At 45.5% G+C, this 27,946-nt stretch overlaps 1 protein-coding gene across 2 annotated transcripts; it reads left to right on the forward strand.

Annotated features, from left to right (window-relative positions):
* On the forward strand, window positions 1-27,409 carry ZNF18 (zinc finger protein 18). 2 transcript variants are annotated; one of them, XM_049638092.1, is made up of 7 exons: window positions 1-9,868; window positions 9,964-10,475; window positions 12,261-12,450; window positions 12,847-12,926; window positions 19,920-20,004; window positions 20,598-20,705; window positions 26,094-27,409. In XM_049638092.1, the coding sequence occupies exons 2-7, from the start codon at window positions 10,086-10,088 to the stop codon at window positions 26,870-26,872; spliced, it is 1,632 nt and encodes a 543-aa protein (XP_049494049.1). In that variant the 5' UTR covers window positions 1-9,868; window positions 9,964-10,085; the 3' UTR covers window positions 26,873-27,409. The 2 variants fall into 2 exon arrangements, with proteins under 2 accessions (XP_049494049.1, XP_049494048.1); XM_049638091.1 differs by having other exon boundaries at window positions 1-10,475.
* Window positions 27,410-27,946: the final 537 nt, after the last annotated feature.

Genomic DNA, 27,946 nt, shown 5'->3' on the forward strand with positions numbered 1-27,946 from the left:
GACAGAGCATGAGTAGGGGAGGGTCAGAGAGAGAGGGAGACACAGAATCCGAAGCAGGCTCCAGGCTCTGAGCTGTCAGCACAGTCCCATGCAGGGCTCCAACTCAGGAACCACAAGATCATGACTGGAGCCAAGTCCCACGCTTAAGGACTGAGCCACCCAGGTGCCCCCCTAAGAGTATATTTTAAGTTCATTCTCATTTATTAGAGTTTTAATAAGAACTATGCATTTGGGATAACTTGAAGTGTTTTTAGGTTCTCATGAACTCATTGGGTTATAAACTACACCCTTTATATAATAATTTAATTTGGAATAATTGAGACATTTTACTTAGCATTTTGTTAGGATATAATTACTAAAATCAAGTTTAAATACAAGATTTACAGTTTTCCCTAAATGTCAGTTTCCCGAAATGTAATCTATGCACTCTTAATTCAGGAAGAAAATAAATCTGAATAAATCTACGCATCAGTCTCTTGATCTTTGAAATCTTTTTACTTGTTATTTAAAACTCAGGAGCCAAACAGATTTAGATTATGAAGGGTGCTTGTATATTTATTCAATTTTATGACATGTTTATTTAAAACTGCACATTTTTCCTCTAGTTTTCTATAAGTGGTCTCCTATAAGTTTAGATATGTTGTGTTTTCACTGCCATTCAATATGAAAACATTTTAATTTCCATTGTCCTTCTTTTTCTTTGGCCATAGGTTAAGAGTTTTGTTTTTTAATAATTTCTATATATTGACATTTTCTAGATATTGTTACCGAGTTCTAATTTCCTGTATTATGGTCAGAGCATATGTACTTTGAGATTGTAATCTTTTGAAAAGTAATCATGCCTGTGGTCTGCTTTGGTGAATGATTCACATACACTTGAAATGAATGTGTATTCTATAGTTGTTGAGTCTGAACGTCAGATCAAGTTGGTAAGTTGGTAAGTTGGTTTACAGTGTTCAGATTTTCTGTATCCTTACTGATTTTTTTTTGTCTACTCCTTCGATCAACTATGAGGATCTGCCATTTTAGACCTGGTATTAAGTGCATATACATTTACAGTTTTGTGTTGTAAATGACTAGACTCATTTATAATGAAATGTTTCCCTATTTCTTTTTTGGTCTTGAAGTCTCTTGGTCAGATATAATATAACTGTACCAGTTTTTGTATGCTTGCTGTTTGCATAGGATTTCTTTTCCCCATTATTTTATTTCCTAACCATCTGTATCTTTACGTATAAAATGTCTCTTGTAGACACTGTATGATTGGATGTTGCTTTTCTAAATCTGACAGTCTTTACTTATAATTAAAATGTTTAGTCCACTTACATTTAATGTAATTACTGATATGGTTGAGTGTTGGTCTACCAGTTGTCTTTTTTCTCCATTTGATCTGTCTGGTTTTTATTCTTCTCTTGATGTTTTCTTATCACATTTTGGGATAGTGAATGTTTTGGGGGATTCCTTTATTGGTTTTTAAGCTATAGTTCTTTATATAATATTTTTACACCTAGCAGTAGCGTCTTTAAATGATCAAAGTTTACTTTAACTTATTGGAATCTACTTTAATATTTGTACCACTTTATGTCACAATTTACATTTATTTCCTGCCTCTCATTTAACACCTTTGTATTTCCCGTTTGTCACCTTAGCACCACTCACTTCCCATTTCGTATTCTTTTTTATCAGTTCATAAATGTAATAACCTCACAACAGATTAATTCCTTGTGCCCGCTCCTTTGTGCTATATTTATGTCATTTACTTCTACTTATGTTCTGTTTACACTGTTATTATTTTTGTATTTAATAGTTGCCTTTTAAGGAGGTTAGAAGTAAAAGCATAGTATTTCTATATTTATTCAGTATATGTTTACCATTTTTAGAGATCTTCATTCCTTTCTGTAGATCTGAGTTTCTCTGCAATTGGAAAGGTGTCCTTTATCATTTCTTACATAGAAATCACTGGAGAAAAATTTTCCTAGCTTATTTATTTATTTTTATTGAAGTATAATCAGCATACAATGTTATGTTGGTTTCAGGTGTATAGCATATTGATTTGACAATTCTATACATTACTCAGTGCTCATATCAACTATACTCTGTATGCTGTATTTTTCATCTCAGTCATTTGTTTTATAACTGGAACTTTGTATCTTTTTTTTTTAGTTGATTTATTTTGAGAGAGAGATGGCACAAGCAGGGAAGAGGAGCAGAGGGAAAGAGAGGGAATGGTAAACAGGCTCCATGCTCTGTGCAGACCCCAATGCGGGGCTCAATCCCACCACCCTGGGGTCATGACTTGAGCCAAAATCAACCGACTGAGTCACCCAGGTGCCCCAGAAGTTTGTAGCTCTTAATCTCTTTTATCTGTTTTGCTCATAACCCCTTCTTACTTCCCTTTTGGCAAAGAACAGTTTGTTCTCTGTATTCAAGAGTCTGGTTTCTGTTGTTTGTGCATTTGTTTTGTTTTTTCATATTCTACAAATAAGTGAAATTGTATGGTATCTTTCTCTCTCTGTCAGACTTACTTCATTTAGCGTAGTGCCCTCCAGGCCTATCAGTGTTGTTGCAAATGGCAAGATCTCATTCTTTTTTATGGCTGAGTAGTATTCCATTGTGTGTGTGTGTGTGTGTGTGTGTGTGTGTGTGTGTGTGTGTATATATATATATACATACACACCACATCTTTATTCATTCATCTGTCAATGGACGCTTGGGTTTGCTTCCATATCTTGGCCATTGTAAATGCTGCAGTAAACATAGGGGTGCGTATATCTTTTTGAATTAGTGGTTTTGTTTTCTTTGTGTAAATACCAATAATGGAATTACTGGATCATGTGGTGTTTCTGCTTTTTAATTTCAACGTAATGGTTGCACCAATTTACATTCCCACCAACAGGGCTCTCCTTTTTTGCCACATCCTTGCCAACACTTGTTATTTCTTGTCTTTTTAATATTGGCCTTTCTGACTGGTGTGAGGTGATACCTCATTGTGTTTTTCATTTGTATTTTCTTGGTGGTTAGTGATATTGAGCATCTCTTCATGTTTCTGTTGGCTTTCTCTGTGTCTTTGGGAAAACGTCTGTTCAGGTCCCATGACTATTTTTTTAATTGGGTTGTGTGTGTGTGTGTGTGTGTGTGTGTGTGTGTGTGTGTTGAGTTGTAGAAGTTATTTATACACTTTTATTAACCCCTTATTGGTTATATAATTTTTTGTTGATGGTTTCCTTTACTATGTAACAGCTTTTTATTTTGGTGTCATCCCAATGGTTTATTTTTGCTTTTGTTTCCCTTGCCTGAGGAGACATATCTAAAAATATGTCGCTAAGGGCAATATCCTAGAGATTACTGCATTTTCCTTAGGAGTTTTATGGTTTCAGGTCTCACATTTAGGTCTTTAATCTATTTTCAGTTAATTCTTGTGTATGGCATAAGAAAGTGGTCCAGTGTCATTCTTTTGCATGTAGCTGTTCTGTTTTCGCAGCACAATTTATTGAGAAGATTGTCTGTTTCCCATTGTATATTCTTGCCTCTTTTGTTGTAGATTAGAGCCCATGGATGCAGGTTTATTTCTAGACTCTATCCTGTTCCATTGGTCTGTGTGTCTGTTATTGTGCCAGTACCATGCTGTTTTGATTCTTCTAGCTTTGTGATATATCTTGAAATCCTGGGAGAAGAGACCCCTCTAGCTTTGTTCTTCTCAAGAATGATTTGACTGTTTGTTGTCTTTTGTGGTTCCATACACGTTTTAGGATTATGTGTTTTAGTTCTGTGGAAAATGCTGTTGGTACTTTGATAGGGATTGCGCTGAATCTGTACATTGAGTTGGGTGTCATGGGCTTTTTAACGATATTCTTTCAGCTCATGAGCATGATCTATCTTTCTATTTGTTTGTGTCATCTGCGGTTCTTTCGACAACTTCTTATAGTTTTCAGAGTACAAGTCTTTCACTTCCTTTGTTAAATTTATTCCTAGGTATCCTTTTTTAAAAAATTTAAGAAAATGTTTACTTATTTTTGAGAGAGAGAGAGAGAGAGAGAGAGAGAGCGTGCGCACACACATGACTGAGCGTGGGGGAGGAGCAGAGAGAGAGGGGACACAGAATCCGAAGCAGGCTCTAGGCTTCAAGCCGTCAGCACAGAGCCCAACTCACGAACCGTGAGATCATGACCTGGGCCAAAGACGGAAGGACGCTTAACTGACTGAGCCACCCGGGTGCCCCAGTATTATATTCCTTTACGTGAAGTTATAAATGGGATTGTTTCCTTAATTTCTCTTCCTGCTACTTCATTATTAGTGCATAGGAACAGAACAGATTTCTGTATGCTAATTTTGGATCCTGTAGCTTTACTGAATTCATTTTTCAGTTCTAATAGTTTTTTCATGCAGGCTTTAGGGTTTTCTATATATACTATGTTATTTGCAAATAGTGACTTCTTCCTTACCAGTTTGGATGCCTTTTATTCCTTTTTCTTGTCTGATTGCTGTAGCTCAGACTTCCAATACTGTGTTGAATAAAAGTGGTGAGTGGACATCCTTGTTTTGTTTCTGATCATAAAGCAAAAGCTTTCAGGTTTTCACGACTGAGTACGATGTTAGCTGCAGGTTTTTCATGTATGGCCTTTTTATTTTAAGATATGTTCTCTCTAAATCCACTTTGTTGAGAGTTTTTATCATGAATGGATGTATTTTGTCAAATGCTTTTTTGGCATTTGTTGAAATGATCATATAGTTTTTATTCTTTTTCTTGTTAATGTGATGTATTACATTGATTTGCGAATATTGAACCAATTGATCGAGGTTTTTTTTTTTTTCAATGTATTGTTGAACTTGGTTTGCAAATATTTTGTTGAGATTTTTTGCATCTATGTTCACCAGAGATATTGGCCTGTAGTTTTCTTTTTTTTGTAGTGTCTCTGTCTGATTTTGGTGTTAAGATAATGCTCGTCTTGTAGAATGAATTTGAAAGTTTTCCTTCCTCTTCTGTTTTGGAATAGTTTGAGAAGAATAGATATCAACCCTTCTTTAAGTATTTGGTCGAGTTCACCTGTGAAGCCATTTGGTCCTGGACTTTTGTTTGTTAAAAGTATTGGTTAGTTATTCAGTTTTGTTACTAGCAGTTGTTTCATTCAAATTTTCCATTCCTAATTCAGTTTTGGAAGATTGCATGCTTCTAGGAACTTATCCATTTTTTTCTAGATTGTTTAATTTGGTGGTATATAATTTTTCATCATACTCTTTTATAATCCTTTGTATTTCTGTGGTTATTTTTCTTTCATTTTTTAAAAAATTTTTTAAAATGTTTATTTATTTTTGAGAGAGGGAGAGACAGAGTGCAAGCTGGGGAGGGGCAGAGAGAGACAGGGAGACACAGAATCCGAAGCAGGCTCCAGGCTCTGAGCTGTCTGCACAGAGCCCAACGTGGGGCTTGAACCCATGAACTGTGAGATCATAACCTGAGCTGAAGTCGGATGCTCAACCAACTGAGCCACCCAGGCGCCCCTTTCATTTCTGATTTTATTTATTTGAATCACCTCTCTCTTCCTTTTTTGATGAGTCTGGCTAAAGATTTATCCATTTTGTTGATCTTTTCAAAGGACCAGCTCCTGGTTTCATTGATCTTTTTCTATGCTTTTTAGTTTCTATTTTTATTTCTGCTCTACTCTTTATTACAGTAAGACCTTGGATCGCAAGTAACTTGTTTTGTGAGTGTTCCTCAAGACGAGCAAACATTTCTAAAAATCTTACTTGATAAACGAGCGATGTCTTGCAATATGAGTAGTATGTGATGCTCAATGTCACATGATCACAAGTGAGCTGGTGGTTCTTGAAATTCACTTTGATATACAAGTGCTTTGGGTTACAAGCATGTTTCCAGAATGAATTATGCTCGCAAACCAAGGTTTAATGTGTTTCCTCCCTTCTACTCGTTTTGGGTTTTGTTTGTTCTTCTTTTTCTAGCTCCTTTAGGTGTAAGTTTAGGTTGTTTAAGATTTTTCTTCTGAAGGCAGGCCGATATGGCTATAACTTCCCTCTTAGAACTGCTTTTGTTGCATCCCAAAGATTTTAGGTTGTTTTCATTTGTCTCCACGTATTTTTCGATTGCCTCTTTGACGTCTTGGTTGACCTCTTCATTGTTAGATAACATGTTGTTTAGCCTCCATGTGTTTGTGTTCTCTCCAGATTGATTTCTAGTTGTGGTTAGAGAGGATGCAGGATATGACTTTAGTCTTTTTAAATTTACTGAGACTTGTTTTGTGGCCTAACATGTGATGCCTTGGAGAATGTTCCAAGTGCACTTGGAAATAATGTATCCTGCTGGTTTTGAATGGAATGTTCTGTATATATGTCTTAGTTCCATCTGGCCTACTGTGTGGTTTAAAGCCAGTTTCTTTGTTGATTTTATGTCTGGATGATCTATCTGTTATGTAAGTAGGGTGTTAAGTTCCCCTATTATTATGGTATGACCGCCAGTTTCTTCCCTTATGTCTTTTAATATTTGCTTTATGTATTTAGGTGCCTTTATGTTGGTTGCATAAATATTTGTAATTGTTATATCTTCTTGTTAGATTGATCCCCGTATTATATGGTGTCCTTCTTTGTCTCTTGTTTATAGTCTTTGTTTTAAAGTCTGTTTTGTCTGATATAGTATTGCTACTCTGGCTTTTTTGTCCCCCTCCACTTCTATTTGCATGGTATATGTTTTTCCATCCCTTCACTTTCAATCTGTACGAGTCTTTAGGTCTGAAGTGAGTCTATTACAGGCAGCAGATAGATGAGTGTTGGTTTTTTTGTTTTTTTGTTTTTATTCATTCAGTTACTCTGTATCTTGATTTGGAGCACTTAGACCATTTAAAGTAATTGTTATAATTACATATTTATTGCTGTTTTAACTGTTTTCTTGTTATTTTTGTAGTTCTCTGTTGCTGTCTTCTCTTGCTCTCTTCCCTTGTGGTTTGATGGGTTTCTTTAGTGTTATGTTTGGATTCCTTTCTCTTTATTTTTTGTGTACCTATTATAGGTTTTTGATTTGTGTTAACTATTGGGCTTGTATATCACATTTATAACAGTCTCTGTTTAGTTGATGGTTGCTTGAATTTGAACACATTCCAGAAGCAGATATCTTTCTATTCTTATTTTTGAAAGATGTTTTTACTGGAGTGGAAATCTGGGTTGATAATTCTTTTCCTAGAATTTGGATTTGGTTCTTTGTTATAATTTCAATTTCTCTGTGGAACGTCCCTATGTCTACTTTCATTATGGCTATATTTTTCTTGCAGTCCTTGGGCCATCTTTGGGTTGGTTTCTCCTGTTTTTTTTTTCCATGACTTTGAGTCACATTATCATGTTTTTAAATGTCTAATAATTTGGGGTTACATCTCGAATATTGCGGGTGGCACATTGTAGGATTCTGTGATCTTCCTCTGAGGAGTATTGAGTTTTGTTCTGGCAGGCAGTTGAGTTACTCATTGATCACCTTTGACTTGTGTTAGCTTGGTTTTATGCCTTGTTAGGACAGATCTCTCTGGAAAGGCCAGAGTGTATCCTGAGGCGTTCTAACTTGATTAGGCCAGACCAGGAGGCTGCATTTCCTCTGTGGATCTTGTTGATGCTTGGCTTTAGGCTCTTTTAGGGCCAGTTTAGAGTAGATCTTACTCTAGGGCATTGTATTTACTCCTAACTATCCTAACACGAGGCCTTTCTGGTATCTCAGGATGCTTTGGGTATTAACGGGTATGGGTGTTAACGAGGTCTCTCCATTCTTAATGGTCACAAACTCAAATATCTCTCATTCCTGATTGGCATTTATTTTGTATCTCTTTTGCTCTTAACCCTGTAGCATCTGCTGTCTGTTAAACTTTGCATAACTTCACCCTGCCCCCGTGCAGTCCAACCCTTGGCCAAGGGCTCACAGGAAAACCCCACACAGACTTCTTCATGACCACCCCCCTCCCTGCCATAGCTCCATTCTTTCCACTGCTCTGTTGTTCAGATTCCAGATACTAAAGCAGCTCCAAGTTCTGATCGCTCCCTCCTCAGTTTGTCGAGACCACCGAACTCCGCTTGAGCTCCAGCTTCCTGCACCATTGTTGGGAAATTGTCGCCATGCAGACAGCCAGGATGATCCTGGGCCTCTTCCCCATGAGGTTTTCTTCTCTCGGGGACCTCATTCTTGTCTGCCAGTTGTCTAGTGCAGGAAAACAATTGCCCTAAACGTTTTCTGTAGTTCTGTAGTTGTTGACAGTGGGTGGGCTGGTCTTACTACCAGGTACTCTGCTATGGCCAGAAACAGAATTGCTCAAACACGTCTGTACTGAGCACATCATCAGCATGGCACCCTGGCTTCTGTTTGAATAAATGAACGAAATATGTGGGTTTCTTGTTGAACCAAAAAATAAGTGCAATGAGGTCCACATATGAAACCTGTAATATTGGGTTAATCCTTTATTAAATTTTTAAAAAAATTTTTATTTGTTTTTGAGAGAGAAAGAGAGAGAGCATGAGCAGGGGAGGGGCAGAGAGAGAGGGAGACACAGAATCTGAAGCGGGTTCCAAGCTCCAAGCTGTCAGCACAGAGCCCGACGTGGGCTTGAACTCACGAGCCGTGAGATCATGACCTGAGCTGAAGTTGGATGCCTAACTGACTGAGCCACCCAGTTGCCCCTGGATTAATCCTTTAATCCTTTTTACTTCTTCCCCCCCCCCCCTTTTTTTTTTAATGTTTCTTTTTGAGAGAGAGAGCGAGAACATGAGTGGGGAGGGGCAAAGAGGGAGGGAGACAGAGAATCCCGAGCAGGTTCCCCACTGTCAGTGCAGCGCCCAACGCGGGGCTCATACGCACAAGCCATGAGATCACATGACCTGAGCCGAAATCAAGAATGGGGCACTTAACTGAGCCACCCCGTGCCCCTCACCCTTTCCTTCTTTTGCTTGAAACGTTTTATTTTTTATTTTACTTTATTTTTTGTTTATTTATAGTTTTTAAATGATTTTCTGATACAGGATGAGTTGTTTGAAGTGCTAGGCATGAAGACATTCCTTCTTGTACCACAAGAAAAAGGCAGCTATGAAAAGCTGGAGTATTCTACCGATCTCTAATTAAGCCAGACAGATTAACTGATTGGGTGTGTCTGTTTGCTTTTATGGTTCCAATTAGTGTTTTGGAGGAGTGATGGCCTGCAACGCTTTTATAACATTTAAGGATTGGCCCAATAATCCAATATTAGGATCCTATGCAAGACAGTTAACTAGAAATAGTTAAATAAACTGATCCTTTAAGCATTTCTAAATACTACCTTTGTCATTTAACATTCCTTTTTCCACCAGCTTAGCCACTGTCTTCCAGATTTTTAGGCCGGTTGCCATAAAATAGTGCTCACTTAGTTCAAGGCCAGAGGAATGTTTTTGGGGGTAGTCACTGTTGGTCCTAAGCCTTCTCTAACCCCGGAGTTGAACATTTCATTTGGGACAGGTTTTTCATCGATTCCCACACAGTCTCATTTTCCACACTGCCCTCAGAAGAGGTCACCTGGAAATTTCGTTGCACCTGTTGGGGAAGAATTAATTTGTCCTCTTTCACCCCTTATTCCTTATGGAAGCATCAGGTCGTTTCAGCATCACCCCTTCTGGGGTGTCGATGACGTCTTTGTTCAGCTTCACCGTTTCGTCTGCACGCTCGCGGGTGCAGTTAAGCCAGTGTCGTGTGGAAAAGCCGTTCACGTGGAAAACCGGGGTGAAAATGCTTCACGTGATGCGTTTCATCCTTCTACTGGGTCTGGCCCTTTGAAGCCCAAGAGAGAATGTCGTAAGACGGTCTGGGTGAAGATGCCAGTTTAGATACGGTATTAAGCGACTTGCCTGGCGGCTTCAGGTTTGTAATCTCTCAGAGGAGAGTAGTGGAGCCGTTGCTTCTCAGGTGGGGCCTGTGAATTCGTTCTCACTGATACTGTGTCCTTCTCTGTCCAGCACCGGCTCTCTCTCCCTCTCTAGTGTCCCTGTGGGAGCCTCGGTGAAGACTTGGTCCCCCCCCCCCCCCCGAGACAGCCCCATCCGGGAAACCCTTCACCCAAAGGGACCCGCCGAGCCAGATGATGCCTGTCGGCCTGGGGCAGGCCCTGGCCCTGCTGCCGCGGCTGGCGGAGGCCGAGGACTCCCCGTTCTGCGGACCGGACGCTGCCCCTCGAGGGGAGCTCTCTAACCCCGAGACCGCCCGCCAGCTCTTCAGGCAGTTTCGTTACCAGGTGACGTCTGGGCCCCACGAGACCCTGCGGCAGCTTCGGAAGCTCTGCTTCCAGTGGCTGCAGCCAGACGTTCACACGAAGGAGCAGATCCTGGAGATCCTCATGCTGGAGCAGTTCCTGACCATCCTGCCCGGGGAGATCCAGACGTGGGTGCGGACCCAGTGTCCGGGCAGCGGCGAGGAGGCGGTGACCCTCGTGGAGAGCTTGAAGGGAGACCCCCAGAGACTGTGGCGGTGGGTAAGCAGAGGGGGTAATCCGCCAGCGAGGCACAGGGCTCCCTTGGGGTCTCACGAGGCGTCTTGTCTTTTTTTCTGACTCTCAGCATGTGTGGTTTTCCACACTAACGACCAGCTCTCCAACTTTCTTTTCTTTTCTTCTCTTTTCTTTTCTTTAATGTTTTATTTATTTTTGAGAGAGAGAGAGAGAGAGAGAGAGAGAGAGAGAGAGAGTGTGAGCAGGGGAGGGGCAGAGAGAAAGGGAGACACAGAGTCCGAAGCAGGTTCCAGGCTCTGATCTGTCAGCACAGAGCCCGACGCGGGGCTGGAACCCACGAGCTGTGAGATCATGGCCTGAGCCGAAGTCAGATGCTTAACCGACTGAGCCACCCAGGCACCCCTATTCTCCAACTTTCTGATACCAGCCCGGTGTCTTACAAGTCAGTTCAGACCCGACACTAACATTCTGGGGTTGGCAGACCCAGGGGGATAAGGGTCAGTCTGATGAGAATGCTCTTATTTTGGACACCAGTCACAGGTCACACAGGCCAACTGTCCTTAAGACCGACTGGCTGTACATTTGCTGGTTCCCACAACGCCCTCCCCGGGTTGGAGGGAGGAATGACTCATGGAACTCGTGAAAGCACGACTTACACTTGATGGTTTATGATAAGGAGCGTGATTCAGGAGCAGCAGCAGGAGGCCATGGGGATGGCGTGGGGCTTCCGTGGCCTCTCCCGGCATGCCGTGCGCCCGGTACTTCTGTGTGTTCACCAGCTTAGAGGCTCCCCAGACCCCATCATTTGGGGAGCTTGATGGAGGCTTTGTTACTTAGGCATGAGAGATTAGTCATTGGCCATTGGTGACTGAAAATCTCCGGCCCCTCTCCCTTCCTCAGAGGTTGAGGGTTGGGGCTGTCAGGTCAATCCTCTGATCACCCGGTGGGCACCTCTGATGACCAGCCTCCGTCCTGAAGCTCTCTGGGGGCCCACCGAGCGTCCCCTGCTTAGCCTCAACTCAGGCGTGATGGAAAGGGGCTCATCATGAATAACAGAATTGCTCTGTCACTCCCTTCCTTTAGGGCAATTTCAAGGGTTTTAGCAACTCTGTGCCAGGAACCTGGGACAGAGACGAAATCCATGTTTCTTATTATATCGCCCCAGTGTGTCCCCGTGTCTCCCCTAATTCTAAGGCTCCCTGGGACTCTGACCATTACAAACAGAGGCCAAAGCCTCTTGTCTCTGTCCATCTTTAGACTCAAGTGTCCGGGAAGTTGTACAAAGGATACCTGAGTTTTTCACTGGTGGAGGCTATCCAGTAGAAACACATTGTCGATGAACTTTCCCTTTATTTTTTCTTAATTTTTTTTAATGTTTATTTATTTTTGAGAGAGAGAGAGAGACAGAGTGCAAACAGGGGAGGAGCAGAGAAACAGGGAGACACAGAATCCGAAGCAGGCTCCGGGCTCCGAGGCATCAGCACAGAGCCCGATGCGGGGCTGAACTCACAGACTGCGAGATCATGACCTGAGCCGCAGTCGGACGCCTAACGGACTGAGCCACCCAGGCGCCCCTCCATGGCGTGCCTTGAAGACCTCCCACGCCTGATTCAGGCGTCGGCTTTCGGCCTCCCCTCAGGTCGTTTTTCTCACAGCTTCCTGCTGGTCTAGACGGAAAAGCTAGTGTGCCTCTTTCCCTGTTCCATGTCCCCGAGGACGGCCCTGTGGTCTGTTATGGAGCGTTAGCTGTGTTTCTTTCAGAACCCCTCATTCTGGATCCTTCAGTAACTAATTCTGTGTGGTCTCTAGATCAGCATCCAAGTTCTGGGACAAGAAATCTTATCGGAGAAGACGGACTCCGCAAGCTGCCGCGTGGGGGGAGCGGGGCGCCATCTTGAAATGGCGTCTCAGGAGCTGGGACCTCGGGCCTCCCCCTCCAGGCCTGGGGAGCCGCCGAGCCGTGCTGTGAAAGAGGAGTCTGACATGGAGCAAGAATTAGGTGAGGGGCGCTTCCTCGCGGTGGCATGTGGTGAGTTCTCGGGGAAATCTGGGGGCCGTGGTTAGTGGGCCTACGACCGAGTGGAAAATGATATGCTGCTCAGATCAGGGTATCTCTGGAAAGCCTGGAAACGGAGTGGACTTAACTGAATCCCTCTGAGGGGGAGCTCTGGTCCGTGAATCTCCTCTATGGCTGGGCCAGACCACGTGAATTTTGGTTCTGAGGAAGGAGGAGGAAACTGTGGATGAGACTGTTGGGAAGGTTGGAGCGAGCTGGAGCTGGTTGGCGAGGGAGGGACGGGCATCACTTCTGACGTGTACCGATTGCATCGGTGCCCTCTGGGGAGTGGTTTGCCACGACACCTAGAGCCTTCCAACTTTCTGTTCCTCGCTTCAGCGCTGGCCGCTGCCGCCCTGGACGAAAGGCTCGTCGGAGACCAGGACTTCACGGCCTCCGTGCTCCAAGCAGCACCTCAGGTGAGCCGGCTTCCTTGCTTGTCTTACCCCCGCCGCCGGGGCTCCAGCGGGAGTGTGGAAAGGGGACGTGCTGTCAGAAGTAGAGAGGACAGCTGGCGAGGGCAGCAACACGCACGTGGAATGAAGCCCGAGTCCCAGGATTTCTCTTGAGGCAGAAGGCTGGGTGATCGTCACCTTGATAACGGAATCTGGATCCATTCTTCCTGGAGGAAGTGGCTGTGAAGCTTCCCTCTTGTTTGTCCTGCTCCTGCTTTTGGGGTCGTGCGGAGAAAAGACTCTATTTCCTGGTCTCGGCCTCCCCCACGGGAGTCCGTTTGAGAGTTCGAATGGTTACGGGTCATGTGGGCCAGGCGACCTCCCCCAGCTTTAGGGAGGTGTAGTGGACAAACAGTAAACCGCACATATTTCAAGCATACGGTTTGGTAAGTTTCTTGACACGTATACACACGTGTGAAACCATGTTCACAATCAGGCTGATAAACATACCTGTTACGCCCAAGGTTTCCTTTTGCCCCTTTGTGACCCCTCCCGCCTGCCCCCCACCGCCCCCAGTGCTGAGATCCCAAGGCTACCACCGAGCTGCTTTCTGTCACCATACATTAGCTTGCATTTTCTAGAATTGGGTGTGAAATGGAGTCATGTCATCTGTACTCTTAACTTTGTTCTTCTGCATGTAATATTTTTCTTGCTCCTTTTGATATTTTCTCAGTGGTTTTCAACGGTTTGACTACCACGGATGGCCTAGGACTCATTTTCTTCGTGTGGGGTTCTTGGATCTGTGGGTTTATAGTTTTCATCAAATTTGGAAAATCTTGACCAGTATCTCTTCCACCATCTTCTGTCTCCCTTCCTTCTCCGCTTCTTTGTGGATTTTGAGAATAACCCCCACATGGACTCTGTGTGAGGATAACGTGTGTACGTTCATTACAGCTCTCCAGGTTGTCCCAGAGCTTTACTGATGCTTTCTGTCTCTATAAAAAAAAAAAAAAAAAAATCTCTGTTTCATTTTGGATACTCCCTGTTCATGTGTCTTCAAGTTCACTAATCTCTTCTGCTTTGTCTGATCCTCTGTTAGTCCCATCCAGTGTATTTTTCATCTCAAATGTCTTTTTCATCTCTAGAAGTTTGAATTGGGGCTTCATTATGTTTTTCACGTCTGTACTTAACATGTTCTGTTGTTCCTACATTTTCTTGACTGTACGGAATATGGCTATAATGTCTGTTTAAAAAATTTTTTTAACGTTTTATTTATTTTTGAGAGAGACAGAGACAGAGTGTGAGTAGGGGAGGGGCAGAGAGAGAGGGAGTCACAGAATCTGAAGCAGGCTCCAGGCCGTCAGCACAGAGCCCGACGCGGGGCTCGAACCCACGAACTGTGAGATCATGACCTGAGCCAAAGTCAGAGGCTCAACCGACTGAGCCACCCAGGTGCCCCTATAATGTCTATTTTAATGTCCTTGTCTGCTAATCTATCACCTGTGTCATTTCTGAGTTAGTTTTGATGGATTGATTGATCTCATTGTGAGGTGTTTTCCTGCTACTTACCACGCCCAGCAACCTTTGATAGGATGTCAGACGTGAATTTTACTTTGTTGGATGCCGAGTATTTTGGCATTCCTATAAAAGTTCTTTTTTTTTTTTTTAATGTTTGTTTATTTTATTTTTACTAAAAAATTTTTTAATGTTTATTTTTGAGAGAGACAGACAGAGTGTGAGCAGGGAAGGGGCAGAGCGAAAGGGAGACACAGAATCTGAAGCAGGCTCCAGGCTGTAAGCTGTCAACACAGAGCCTGATGCAGGGCTCAAACCCACAAACTGTGAGATCATGACCTGGGTCAAAGTTGGACCCTCAACCAACTGAACCATCCAGGCACCCCTTTTTATTTTTTAAAATATTTACTGATTGATTTTTGAGAGCAAGAGAGAGCAAGCATGTGCCCGAGTGAGGGAGGGGCAGAGAGAGGGGGAGAGAGAGTCCCAAGCAGGCTCCACGCAATCAGCACAGATCCAGACTTGGGCCTCGAACTCATGAACTGTAAGATCATGACCTGAGCCAAATCAAGAGTTGGACACTTAACTGACTGAGTCACCCAGGCGCCCCGTTTATTTATTTTGGAAGAGAGAGAGTGCATGAGCAGAGAAGAGGGGCAGAGGGAGACAGAATCCCAAACAGGCTCTGTACCATCAGCGTGGAGCTTGACTCGGGGCTCGAACCCACGAACCGTGAGATCATGACCTGAGCCGAGTCAAGAGTTGGATGCTTAACCAACTGAAGCACCCAGGTGCCCGCCCCCCTGTAAATGTTCTAGAGCTTTGCTCTGGGATGTGATCAGTCACTGCTTGGACGTAGTTTTATGGCACCAGAGAAGTCTTTAGTCTGGGCTCATTTCTCCCACCACTGAGGCAAGACCCTTCTGTGTATCGTACCTGATGCTGCTTGATGTATGAGGTTTTCCACTCTGGCTGGAAGGAAGTACCTACCGCCAGCTCTGTTTGCTCCGCTTCTCCTGGAGGCTCCTTCCCAGACCCGAGGGGGACCCCCTGGAGATCTCCGGAGCCTTCTCTCCGTTCAGCTCCCCACTCTGGTCTGCTGCCCTGCTGACTCTGGCTGCCTTCGCCTTCCCAGACTCTGAGCAACTTCCGCCAACTCTAGGGGGAGGGGGCCGCCTGACTCAGCCTGGCCCCCCTGCCTGTGCTTCCGGGCTGTTGTCTCCAGGTGGTGCGTTCGGCCTGTTGTCTCCAGGTGGTGCGTTCGGCCAGTGCAGGGCTCACCTGATTCGTCTCCTCTCTCTCAGGGAGCTCTGCTCTGCTCCGCCTGCCAGGTGGTGTCCCCAAACCGTTGTTTCCTATATTTTGTCTCCTTTTCCAGTTGTTTCAGGAGGGAAAGTAAATCTGGTCTCTGTTAACTCTGTCCGAAACAACTTGGGGAACAGGTTTATTTTGAGTATGTAGTTAACAACTCTGAAAAGTTGCATTTGATAAAAATAAAGTTTTTCTGGGGGCAGCTTGGTGGCTCAGTCGGTTAAGTGTCTGACTTCGGCTCAGGTCATGATCTCTCGGTTTCACGGGTGCTGTGCCTGGAGCCCTCTGTGCTGACAGCTCGGAGCCTGGAGCCTGCTTTGGATTCTGTCCCCATCTCTAACCGCCCCTCCCCTAATCACACTGTCTGTCTCTCTCTCTCTCTCTCAAATTTTAAATAAAGATTTAAAAAAATTAAAACACTACAAAATTATTTAAAAAATAAAGTTTTTCTGGAACCCATACTCCTTGATCGAAGCGTTGTTTCAAACCTTCAGGGAACTCTGCGGTTCTCTAGAGAAGGTAAGGGCAGGGAAGCCAGTAGGTGGTGGTGATGTGCTGCCCAAGCCCGGTGGGAGCTTCAGATTTCCAGGCTCAGGGATGTAGAAACCAGAATACGAACTTCACAGTTCACCCTGGGAGAGGGATGGGAGAGGGCAGGAGAGGGACAGACCTTTTTAGTGACTCAGGAGTACCTGTCTTCCCACTTTCAAGGTACCTAGAAACCAAATTGTTAGGAGGTTTTGTAGTGCAAAAGATTTGGGTATTCTGTGAAATATTTCAAGCAGACGTGAGGATTACTGTTGCTTCTGTAGTAAGTACAGAGTGTTCCTATGAGAGGTCTGGACAATTTATGAACATCTTTTAGCTGGTAGAATTAAGCATTAACGAAACATTACGTAGCAACATTGACCGTGACTTGTTCTGGATAGCTCGAATCAAATGGCTAAAAAACATGTTCACTGGCATGAGCCATGCCTGTGTCTGTGTGCATTTCCCTGTATTTAGCAGATAACTGATCAACAGCCCCTCGATCCAGACAAACAAAAGTCATTCTTAACCGGTTCCAGCATCCCTGCTCCCAACCATAACAAGGGCCATGTGCACTTCCAGAAGGGGCTTGATATTTAGTGGATGCTTTGTTACGTGCAGGGGATCTTGCAATAGATGTAATCACTCCCTCGAATCTCCTTTATAGGTTAGGAGCCTCGTGAATAATGCCAGAATAATGAGGTAGCATCCCCACGCAGTTTCATCGTTAGAAACCAGGAGTGAGTTAGAGCCTCACGCAGACTCGGGGATGCTTTTACTCACATTCCTGCGTCTTCAGATTTCGGGAGAGGAACACAGTGCAGGGGGACCTGTGTCCGGGTCAGCTGTGGCAGCGTCTCACAAACCCACAAGGTGGCGCCGTCTCCACACAAAATCAAGGGTAGTTTTGCATCAGATTCCATCGTTCTGTCCTTCCAGAGCAGTGACTGCTGTGCCCTTCCCTCCGCCAGCGCCCAAGCAAGGGTCTGTGTCTCCTGAACGTGAAGCCTGAGGGGTCCCCTATTCAGCAGTGTTTGCTCAAACCTGTTCTTCTCCGGAGGTTGTGAAGGTAGCTTCATTCACAGATTAAGACAATAAACTCAGTTCTACGAGCTCCTTTCAAAACTGAACATTTTATTTTATCTTTTAAAGGTTATTTATTTATTTTGAGAGAGAGCGCACGGGGGACGGGCATAGAGAGAGGGAGAGAAAGAGAACCCCAAGCAGGCTCCGCTCTGTCAGCATGGAGTCCGATGTGGGGCTCGATCTCACGAACCGTGAGATCCTGACCGAGCCGAAATCAGGAGTTGGACGCTCAACTGACTGAGCCACCCAGGCGCCCCCAAAGTAGAAAATTTTAAATTAAAATTAAAATAAAAAATGTGGTTATAGTTAATGCTTAAGTATATCGTGAAATACATTTAAGTCACTTTTTGCATTTTTATCCTAAAAAAAAAATCCAACCCCGTGTTTTCTTTTTAAAATTTTTGCTTAGTATCTGCTAATTGCAGACTTTTGGGTAAATCATGCTTTTTCAGACCTTTCTGCTTCCCTTTGATATGCTGTTAGGCAGACTTGACCTAGGACTGAGAATGGCTTCCCTGAGCATGCCTCGTGCCCTGAGAACATCTCATTTTCTTATTCGCCCTCCTCATGTTTGCTCCCTGTAGCCTGGCTATTCATAATAGTGGGTGGTTATCAACTTCGGGGTTCCTGAAAGAGTGCAGAATCCCTTCATTTTCTCTGCAAACCCTGGTGAGCGTGGGAGACCGGGTGTCCCGTAGGCTGCACATAAAATAACACTACTACAGGCGTGATTTCCGAGGAGTTATTTGCCGAGGGCTTTATTTCCCCCAGACAGCATGCACCGAGAGCCTGCTCTGTCCTGGGCATCGTCTCGGGGCCTGACAAAGTACACACTGGGGCTCACATGCTAACGGGGCAGCTCTTAGCCAAACACCTGTGTGCGTGCCGGTGAATGCCAGGACTGAAAACTAGAGCGTGCTGTGAAGACAGGCGATGCCTGCGTTATTTCTGTCAATCAGGGTGTGAGTGTTATCCCACCACCAAGTGAGAACGGGGGCTCAGAAAGGTGGTGTCTCTTGCTGAGGGTCACACAGGTAGAAGTGGCAGGGCCGGGACTCAAAAACCCGGCCCGGTTGAGTCACACAGGTAGAGTTTACAGCCGGGACTGTGCTGTTGATCACTCCGGCGTCCAGACTGGGTCTCCAGCGCTCCACTCCTCGGCGGGGAGATGGGGATTTGAATCCACAGACGTGGACTCCAGCTGGGCAGCGTTCCCAGGTTTGAGGCTCTAGCCTCCAGTTTCACAGGAGAAGAAGGGCATGTTTTGGGGGATAATTGAGGCACACCTTGCTCCAGAGAACCCATCGATTTTCCACTGAGTGGGAGGAAAACCGGTCTAACGTTAGGCTGTAAACTCAGAACTGTCGGGGAGGCTCCACGTGTGCACGGAGCCAGCCCTCTGTCTCTGGTCTGAATCCACTGATCTGTTTCAGAGAGACTAGGATGCATCCGACTTCCTTGTGGGCGCTTCCCACCTTTTTGCTGACTCGCGTGTGGTTTTCTAACAAATTCCCTTTTAATTCCTTTTCCCTCTTGAATTTCCAGAGTTTAAAAAAAAATTTTTAATGTTTATTTTTGAGAGAGAAAGAGAGAGGGACAGAGTGAGAACAGGGATGGGGCAGAGAGAAAGAGACACAGAATCCGAGGCAGGCTCCAGGCCCCGAGCTGTCAGCACAGAGCCCGACGCAGGGCTTGAACCCACGAAACGCGAGATCGTGACCTGAGCCAAACTCAGATGCTTAACCGACTGAGCCCCCAAGGTGCCCCATGAATTTCCAGATTTTAATGAAATATTGGGAGTATCAGATTCCGACTGTTCAAAGACCTCTATTATAAGCATTGGGTTAAAAAAATAAGGGGTGCTTGAGGGCTCAGTGGGTGAAGCGTCCAACTTTTTTTTTTTTTAATCTTTATTTTTGACAGAGAGAGAGAGTGAACAGCAGAGGGACAAAGAGAGGGAGACAGAGGATCCAAAGTGGCCTCCACACTGACAGCAGAGAGCCCGATGCGGGGCTCGAACTCACGAACTGTAAGACCATGACCTGAGCTGAAGTCAGTTTCTTAACTGACTCAGCCACCCAGGCTCCCCCAGCATCCAACTCGTGATCTCAGCTCAGGTCGTGATCTCACAATTGGCGAGATCAAGCCCCTCATCGGGCTCCACGCTGACAGTGTAGAGTCTGTTTGGGATTCTCTCTCTCCCTCTCCCTCTGCTTCTCCTGTGTGTTCTCTCTCTCTCTCTCTCTCTCAAAATAAATATTTAAAAAAAGAAAGAAAGAAAAAAGGACAGGGTAGAAGAAGCTTTTGCCTTCTCTCTGTGTTCTTGACTCTTAAGTATGTGCAACTAAAAAGCCAGCACTTAAAATCTAGATGTATTCTAACCAGGGCAAGAAATACTGACGTGGAGACTGTCGTTTTCCCCTTGGCCTCTTCCCTTGAACTACCTCCTGTGATTCCTTAGATCATCTGATGGCCAGGCGGCGAGGGCATAGGCCTGTTTTCCTCCACTTTCCTACAGGGGAGGGAAGGCTGGGTTCAGAAACCTGCGTTGGAGTCATGTCATCGCATGTTTTCTAGGAGACGTGGAGGCACCTGGAGTCCATCCAGAAGGAGCAGTACTGGGATCTCATGCTGGAGACCTACGGGAAGATGGTCTCCGGAGGTGAGGGTGTGGGCCAGTCCGGTGGGAGCAGACGTTAAACATTTTCTGTGTCCGTTAGAGAGAGCTGCTTCCATGGAACTTCTTCGGGGGAAGGGGGCACCGGGGACGTGGCTGGGAACTGGGGATAGCAGGGTCTGTGTGCCCGGAACTGTCACGGCTGCATTATGCGTGGTTACTCCTTAAATGTATGAGGTCGGGGATGGTGTTCCTGTGTGAAGGATGACGAGAGTGAGCGTCAGCTCCTGTCACGTTCCTCGTAAGTGCTGAGTTAACGATGGAACTCGGTGTGTCTGAGTCCCTGCTCTGTGCCACTAAGCCCCACCGTGCCAAGAAGCAGTGGCTCGCCCAAACGCGAGCCTTGGTGTGCAGGCAGGCCCTTCCGGTCACCTTGTGACCCTCACCATACATCCTGGTCATGTCATGAGTACTGGTGTCTGAGAAGCTCCCAGTAGCCTTCTAAGAGAAGGTTTTTTAAGTGGTCCCCAGATCCTTCCTATTTCCTCTTCACACTCAGGTTGTGCCTTTGGCAGACCCAGACTGGTCCCTAGTTCTCCCCATTCACCTGGGCATCATGTCGTCCCTCTGTGTACCAGGCATTTCCAGTTCCAAGCCTGATCCGACTGGTTCAACGGAGTATGGGGAAGAGCCTGCCGGGCGGCACCCTCACCTTAGTGAGAAGATCCCCAGGCCCACCTGCCTAGGTGAGTGGTCGTTCACTGGGGCCGAGCCCCTCCTGACCTCCTGTCATTAAACTGGGCTGGGTACAAGGACCTGAGGTCTGTGACATTGTCTGTAACTAGCCACGATCTGGTCAGTCCAGTGTGAGTCCCGAGGTTGGGTCTCCTCGTCTCTGGTGCAGGGGCTGCTGGAACATACATACATAATCGTGGAACAGAGACCACACATCGGACCCGCTGCCTTCGGGCTTGTCTGCCGTGACTGCTTGCTTCCTCAGAGCAAGTTAAGGTTAGTACAGACTGATACCAACACAGACAGTAGAATTCCTTTCTAGAAAGGTTATGGAACAGCAGTAGGCAATCACTCTTCCTGACTCTTTTGGTTTTCGTAATTGTTGCACTGAAGTGAAGACTGAATAAGACAAACTGACAGAAAAACACATTTAACTAATCTCTAGGCACCTGACTTCTCCAAAACAGCAGCAACAACAAACACTTCCTGTGAATCATGTATTCTAAGACAGGAGGCGGGGAAATATGTGAACTTCTTCTGTGGTCATGCAGCCATCACCCTTTGTTTCCTGCACTCTGTTTAAAGCGTTGCGGATGTAACGCCTCGCGTCCGCACGTACCCGCACCCCCGGCCCCCCCCCCAACATACACTTCGCCATGTACAGAAGATCCCAGAACTGTGGAGGAAGAAAAGGACCAGGGATGAGAAGTGTATGGAAAGTGATCCTTTCCAGTGGGATCCAACTATTTCCCTTTGCTAACTAACACACTAAGAGACAGCAAGCTTCATGTGAAATGTACGATTTTAATTTTAACCAATATGTTTATCCTAATACTGTTCTCACAAGGATCCCTTTGGAGCAGGGTTTCTCAAACTGCATTTCCTGACCAATCAGTGTAGTGTGAAATCATGTTGTGGGTTGTATCCAGCATTTAAAAAAAAATGCAGTGATAAGATTGAATGGAGAATATCAGAAAATATCAGGGTGGGTAATATTTTAGGAAATTTTTGCTCTAAGTATGTGTGTATGTTCCATATTTCAATATAAACATACTTCTTTTTTTAAATTTAAAAATCCTTGTTAATGTTTGTTTATTTTTGAGAGGGAGAGAGAGAGAGAGAGACAGAGCACAAGTTGGGGAGGGGCAGAGAGAGAGGGAGACACAGACTCAGAAACAGGCTCCAGGCTCCGAGCTGTCAGTACAGAGCCTGGTGTGGGGCTCGAACCCACAAACTGTGACTCATGACCTGATCCGAAGTTGGATGCTTAACTGGCTGAGCCACCCAGGCGCCCCAATATAAACATATTTCTTTTTTTTTAATTTTTTGAAATGTTTTATTATTTATTTTTGAGACAGAGAGAGATAGAGCATGAACGGGGGAGGGTCAGAGAGAGGGAGACACAGAATTGAAACAGGCTTCAGGCTCTGAGCTGTCAGCACAGAGCCCGATGCGGGGCTCGAACTCACAGACCGCGAGATCATGACCTGAGCCGAAGTCGGCCGCTTAACCGACTGAGCCACCCAGGCGCCCCTTAATAGATATTTTTTAGAGCACTTTCAGATTCACAGCAAAGTTGAGTGGAAGGTACAAGGGATTTCCCATATGCGTCCTTGTAGTGGGATTTTATTTGTGATACATGGTTCACCTATCTCCACTCATTCTTTTTTTTTTTTTTTTTTTTCCTCCTTCATTCCGCCTGGTGACATGGTTGCATTAGCTCTTACCTTGAATGAGACTATGGGGAGTCTACACAGCCAGCTGGCCCTCATAGGGCTAAGACTTGGCAATGTCTGCTCTTGACAGAGAGGAAATGTGGGGAGAGAGACCAGGGAAGTGGCCATGAGCAGAGCAGACTGAAAGGGCATGCTGGGAGCAGGGGGAACCCCGTGGAAAGTCGATGCAGGAGCCCAGCTGTGCAGGGGTGAGCCCTGGTCTAGTGTGGAAACAATTAACAGGATCAGAAAGGACTCAAAGACCCAAAAGCAGCCGGTTTGCCAGATCTGGGCTCACACCAAGGGGCAGAAGTCTCAGGAGAGAGCATGCATGCTGTGTGTTTGACCATACGGAAGAATAGCGCGTGGTTAAAGTAGGCCAGCAGGGAATACACCTCAAAAAGCCACGTCCTCATCTCTGATCAAAACCCCAAGGGGTTTAAAAAAAAAAATTGGGAAAAGGATTCTTAAGTAGTTATCTGTAAGAATACTGCAAAGTTACTAAAGAGTCTTGAAAGAAGAATTGTTCATTGACATTAGATCTGTGAACATTACGAGTCTGTTGTTTTAGTCTGGCTGGCCCAGTTGGTCAAGCACGCAACCTGATCTCAGGGTCATGAGTTCGAGCCCCGTGTGGGGCATGGAGCCTATTTAAAAAAAAAAAGTCTGTCATTTTAGAAAGGTAAAATGAATAAAATGATGGGATATGGATATAGAAGTAGACACACAGGCCAGCAGAACAGAAAAGGGAGCCTTGGAAGAGAGGCTCATCTGGGCAAGAATTTTTTTTTTTTAATTTTTTTTTAATGTTTATTTTTGACAGAGACAGAGCACGAGTGGGGGAGGGGCAGAGAGAGAGGGAGACACAGAATCCAAAGCAGGCTCCAGGCTCCGAGCTGTCAGCACAGAGCCCGACACGGGGCTCGAACTCACAGACCGCGAGATCATGACCTGAGCCGAAGTCGGACACTCAACCGACTGAGCCACCCAGCCGCCCCTGGGCAAGAATTTGATGTGAGACAGAGGAAGAGGCCACGCGGGTCTGTGGATGAGGTGTTCTTCCGTGAACAGCATTCTTTGGGAAGAGGCATTGGTTTAAATGTGATGAAGGTCATACACCAAAATAAGTTGGAAATAGATGAAAAAGATAAAATAGGAACATAATAATACGGAAGGAAACGGGTGACTGTTTGACTCACTGTCTGGGCGGGGAAGGTTTTATCAGTATAAAAGCCACGGAGGAAAACCATTAGGGAAAAGATGAATAGACTTGAGTACACTGGGGCCCCTGGGTGGCTCAGTCAGTTGAGTGTCCGACTTCACCTCGGGTCATGATCTCACGGTTCATGGGTTCAAGCCCGCGTCGGGCTCTGTGCTGTGACAGCTCGGAGCCCGGAGCCTGCTTCAGATTCTGTGCCTCCCTCTCTCTCTGCCCCGGTTGTACTTGTGCTCTCTCTCAAAAATAAATAAATGTTAGAAAAAAAAAAATAGACTTGAGTATACTTAAAATTAAGAAAACCCCCACAACTTACACATATACATAAATGGCCACAAACAAAATTCAGGTATTGGTGAAAAACATTGTTCATGAAAATGACAGATAAATGATTATCTTTCTTTCCTTTCTCTTTTTCTTTCTCTCTTTTTTTCTTTCTTTCTTTCTTTCTTTCTTTCTTTCTTTCTTTCTTTCTGTATATTTTTGAGAGAGAGAGAGCGCAAGTAGGGGAGGGGCAGAGAGAGAGGGGCAGAGAGAGTCAGGGGACAGAGGATCTGAGTCGGGCTCCATGCTGACAGTAGAGAGTCCTATGCGGGGCTCCAGCTCACAAACTGCGAGATTGTGATCCGAGCTGAAGTCAGACGCTCAATAGACTGAGCCACCCAGGCACCCCTCAATGATTATTTTTCTTAACATGGTGAGAGTTAATGCAGGATAATAAGAAAAAAAAAAAAATGACTTTCTCAATGAAAGAATGGGCAGCAGTCTTTACGAAATGTAGGTCTTAAATGTGAAAAAATTCATCCTTTAATAACAAAGGTGTTAAAATTTATAACAGTGAGAAACTATGTTTTCACTGGTTTCAAAGGCCAATATTTAAAAAAAAAAAATTTTTTTTTTAAACATTTATTTCTGAGAGACGGACAGACAGTGAGCAGGGGAAGGGCAGAGAGAGAGGGAGACAGAATCTGAAGCAGGCTTCAGGCTCCAAGCTGTCAGCACAGAGCCTGACACGGGGCTCGAACCCATGAACCATGGGATCATGACCTGCGCCAAAGTCAGATGCTTAACCAACTGAGCCACCCAGGCACCCCTCAGAGAAGGCCAATATTTTAGAAATATTCAGTACTTAAGGCCCGAACACTGTCCTTTGCTTAGCCCGGCTGGTCATACTGGGGGGTGGCACGGTCCTGGAGATCAATTCGCCAGCCAGTGTCAGGAGCCTCAGTATCAATGTTCGCGCCTGGTGACATGGTAATAACCCTGCAGGGAACCCAAAATGGTCAGAAATGTGGGCAAAGATGTATGAAGAAAAAGCACAGCGTTATTTATAGTAGCAAACCCACAACAAATAGCTTTGGTGTCCAGAGTAGGAAAATCCTTCAGTAAATCATGTGTTTGCTATTATGTGTTCATGGTGACGTCTCTACAGTAGATCATTATTCAGCTTTCAAATGATATTCATAACGGCTCCTTTAAAGACAAGAGAAAGTACCTTTGTCATTTGAGAGGGGTGTGTCCTAAGACTTTGTGAATTAAGTCAGATCTAACTCTTTAGCAGATTCCTGGGGCTCTAGCAGATAATTTGAAGGCACTGATGCAGGAAAGAGAAAGGTGAATAGCTTCCTTAGGTCTTCAGAAATAACGTATAAAAGTTGGAAAACATATTCTACCACCAGAATAAAAATCTTTACTATACGTATCATTTAGTGGTAGCAACCAAAAACTTAAGGTATGAGCAAAAGAAAAATTTTTTAAATTTTTTTTTAATGTTTATTTTTGAGAGAGACAGAGACAGAGTGTGAGCAGGGGCGGGGCAGAGAGAAAGGGAGACAGAATCCGGAACAGGCTCCAGGCTCCAAGCTGTCAGCACAGAGCCCGACACGGGGCTCGAACTCACAAACCGTGAGTCCTCCCCACCCCACCCCCCAAAAAAGCACACATACATACATACATACATACATACAGGTAAAGATTAAACAAAGACCAGAAGGAAATACATAATCATGGTTGCTACCTCTGGATGGTGTGATTGAGGTCGATTTGCTTTTCTTCTTTATGTTTTTCTCTCCAAATTGCTTTTAGTGCTTTAGATGTAATCAGATAAAAACAAATCGTTTTGCAAAGTAACGCCCTTACATAATACACTTGTTTTTCCTGGGCCTTAAGAAATGCACGCTGCTCGTTTATGGGGGGCAGCGGCGGTCAGCAGAGCCCTCTGTGCGCTCCGTCTGCCCTGTGACGTTCTCGGCTCTGGAGCTGGACACTGAGCCCGGACCCCAGCACGAGGGCAGTGAGTGTCCGGTCGCCCAGGCCGGATGGTGTCTTCCTTCCTCACTCACTGACGCCTTCTTGATAGAGAAGAGATAGAGAATTCATGTTTTCCGAGGACCTTTTTCTTGACGTAGGGGTTAGAAAACAGGGCACAGCATTGATGGAACGATTTCAAATCTTCTTTCTTCTTCCAGGAGACAGGCAAGAGAATGACAAAGAGAACCTGAATTTGGAAAATTGCAGGGGCCAGGAGCCTTCCGACGTCTCCTGCCACGCCTCAGGGGAGGCGCCTTCCCAGGGCTCCTTGAGCGGCCTCTTCGGTGAGGATGCACCGAGATGCTTTGGAGAAGTGGACAGTCGCCCCGAGGCCCCGGGAGACCTGCAGGGTGAGGGGCTGGTGGGCCAGCTCTCTCCTCAAGAGAGGAATTCTGGGAAACAGCACGTGGCCAGTCCTCATCCAGAAGAACTGTCCCTGCTGTGGCTGGAGGAGAAGAGAGACGCCTCCCCGAAGGGGCAGCCGAGGGCCCCCATGGCCCAAAAACTCCCCACCTGCAGGGAGTGTGGGAAAAGCTTTTACAGGAATTCTCAGCTTGTTTTTCACCAGAGAACTCACACTGGAGAGACGTACTTCCAGTGCCCCACCTGCAAAAAAGCCTTTCTGCGGAGTTCAGACTTTGTGAAGCACCAGAGAATCCACACGGGGGAGAAGCCCTGTAAATGTGGCCACTGTGGCAAAGGCTTCAGCGACTTCTCGGGACTGCGTCACCACGAGAAGATCCACACGGGAGAGAAGCCCTACAAATGTCCCATCTGCGAGAAGAGTTTTATTCAGAGGTCAAACTTTAACAGGCATCAGAGAGTGCACACAGGAGAGAAACCGTACAAGTGTCCCCGCTGCGGGAAAAGTTTCAGCTGGAGCTCGAGCCTTGATAAACATCAAAGATCCCACTTAGGAAAGAAGCCCTTTCAGTAGCCAAGCTCCCTGAGCCCATTTCTGTCTCTGGGCCATTTAAAAATACTTCCTTCCATCTGGAGACATCGCATCTCTTAAAGGCCAGCCCTGTTCTCTCTGTTATTTTATGGATTCGAGAGGAGAGTCACCAGGGCACGGCTTTGGACTTGGAGGACACGTTGGCCTCTGGGTTGGGTTTCGTGTGGGTTTCATTTCTTGCCTCTGCGTCGGGAGAAAGAGTGGTCAGCTCGTCTCTTGCGGTGGATCCCTCGGGGAGAAAGGTTCAGTTGGAGGTCCTGTTCTACAAGTGCCGTCTGGGGAGAGCTCAACTGGATTGGCTGCATGGCAGCTCATGGCGGCTCAGGGGAAGGGCCTGGGATCAGCGGTTTAGGAGGGGGGTTCGGGAGCAGGCCTTCTGTCACAGGAAGGGCAGCAGAGAGGGCCAGTGAGCTCACGTGTGTTCCTTGCCACACGGGTGCAAAATTAACCTCAAGTGTCTCTCGTTCTAAATAAACTTCTTAGAGTTACCCCGTATCTTTCTTTGTGTCTGAAGTGTTGCCTGTGTTCTAAGCGTAACTCAAGGTGCATTTTCTCATGGAACAACCCTGAACGGTAGTTGAGCACCTGACCATCCCGTACAGACTGACCAGCGGAAGAGCGACAGGAAATCACTAACCTGGTGCCCCAGTGTGAGAGCTGGGTTAGCGCTGGGCATTCTTTGTCTCTTCTGAGCTCATCTCCCGCTTGCTCACCTGCCTCAACCTGCCCCTCTTTCTCCTGGCTATCAATTTTACTTTTCCAGAGTGTTCTGTGCTTTAAAATTACCTTTATTACCCCATTTTGTCAGTAGATATTAGGAAGAAGTCATTAGTAGTTAGTGATGTAATGTCCATTCTGTCTAGGGGTGTGACACATACATCTAACCTGCCCACTTGTGTCCCCTCTTCGAAGTCACACGCCCCCCCCCCCCAGTGTCCTGCTCTCATCGTGTGGGAGTTTCACCTTCCTTCCTTCTTCGTCCTCCTCTTGCCTGCTCCAAGTTTACTGCTGCTGGTGAGGACCAGGGAGGAGGGCAGTGATCTGTAGGCACGAACC

This window comes from Panthera uncia, chromosome E1, assembly GCF_023721935.1.
Source record: "Panthera uncia isolate 11264 chromosome E1, Puncia_PCG_1.0, whole genome shotgun sequence".
Classification (NCBI taxonomy): domain Eukaryota; kingdom Metazoa; phylum Chordata; class Mammalia; order Carnivora; family Felidae; genus Panthera; species Panthera uncia.

Bases quoted from the DNA above. Each gene is read 5' to 3' on its own strand.
- ZNF18 (XM_049638091.1), top strand. From the start codon at position 10,086: ATGATGCCTGTCGGCCTGGGGCAGGCCCTGGCCCTGCTGCCGCGGCTG. The intron at 10,476-12,260 runs GTAAGCAGAGGG...TGTGGTCTCTAG, and splicing joins CCCAGAGACTGTGGCGGTGG to ATCAGCATCCAAGTTCTGGG. The intron at 12,927-19,919 runs GTGAGCCGGCTT...CATGTTTTCTAG, and splicing joins TGCTCCAAGCAGCACCTCAG to GAGACGTGGAGGCACCTGGA.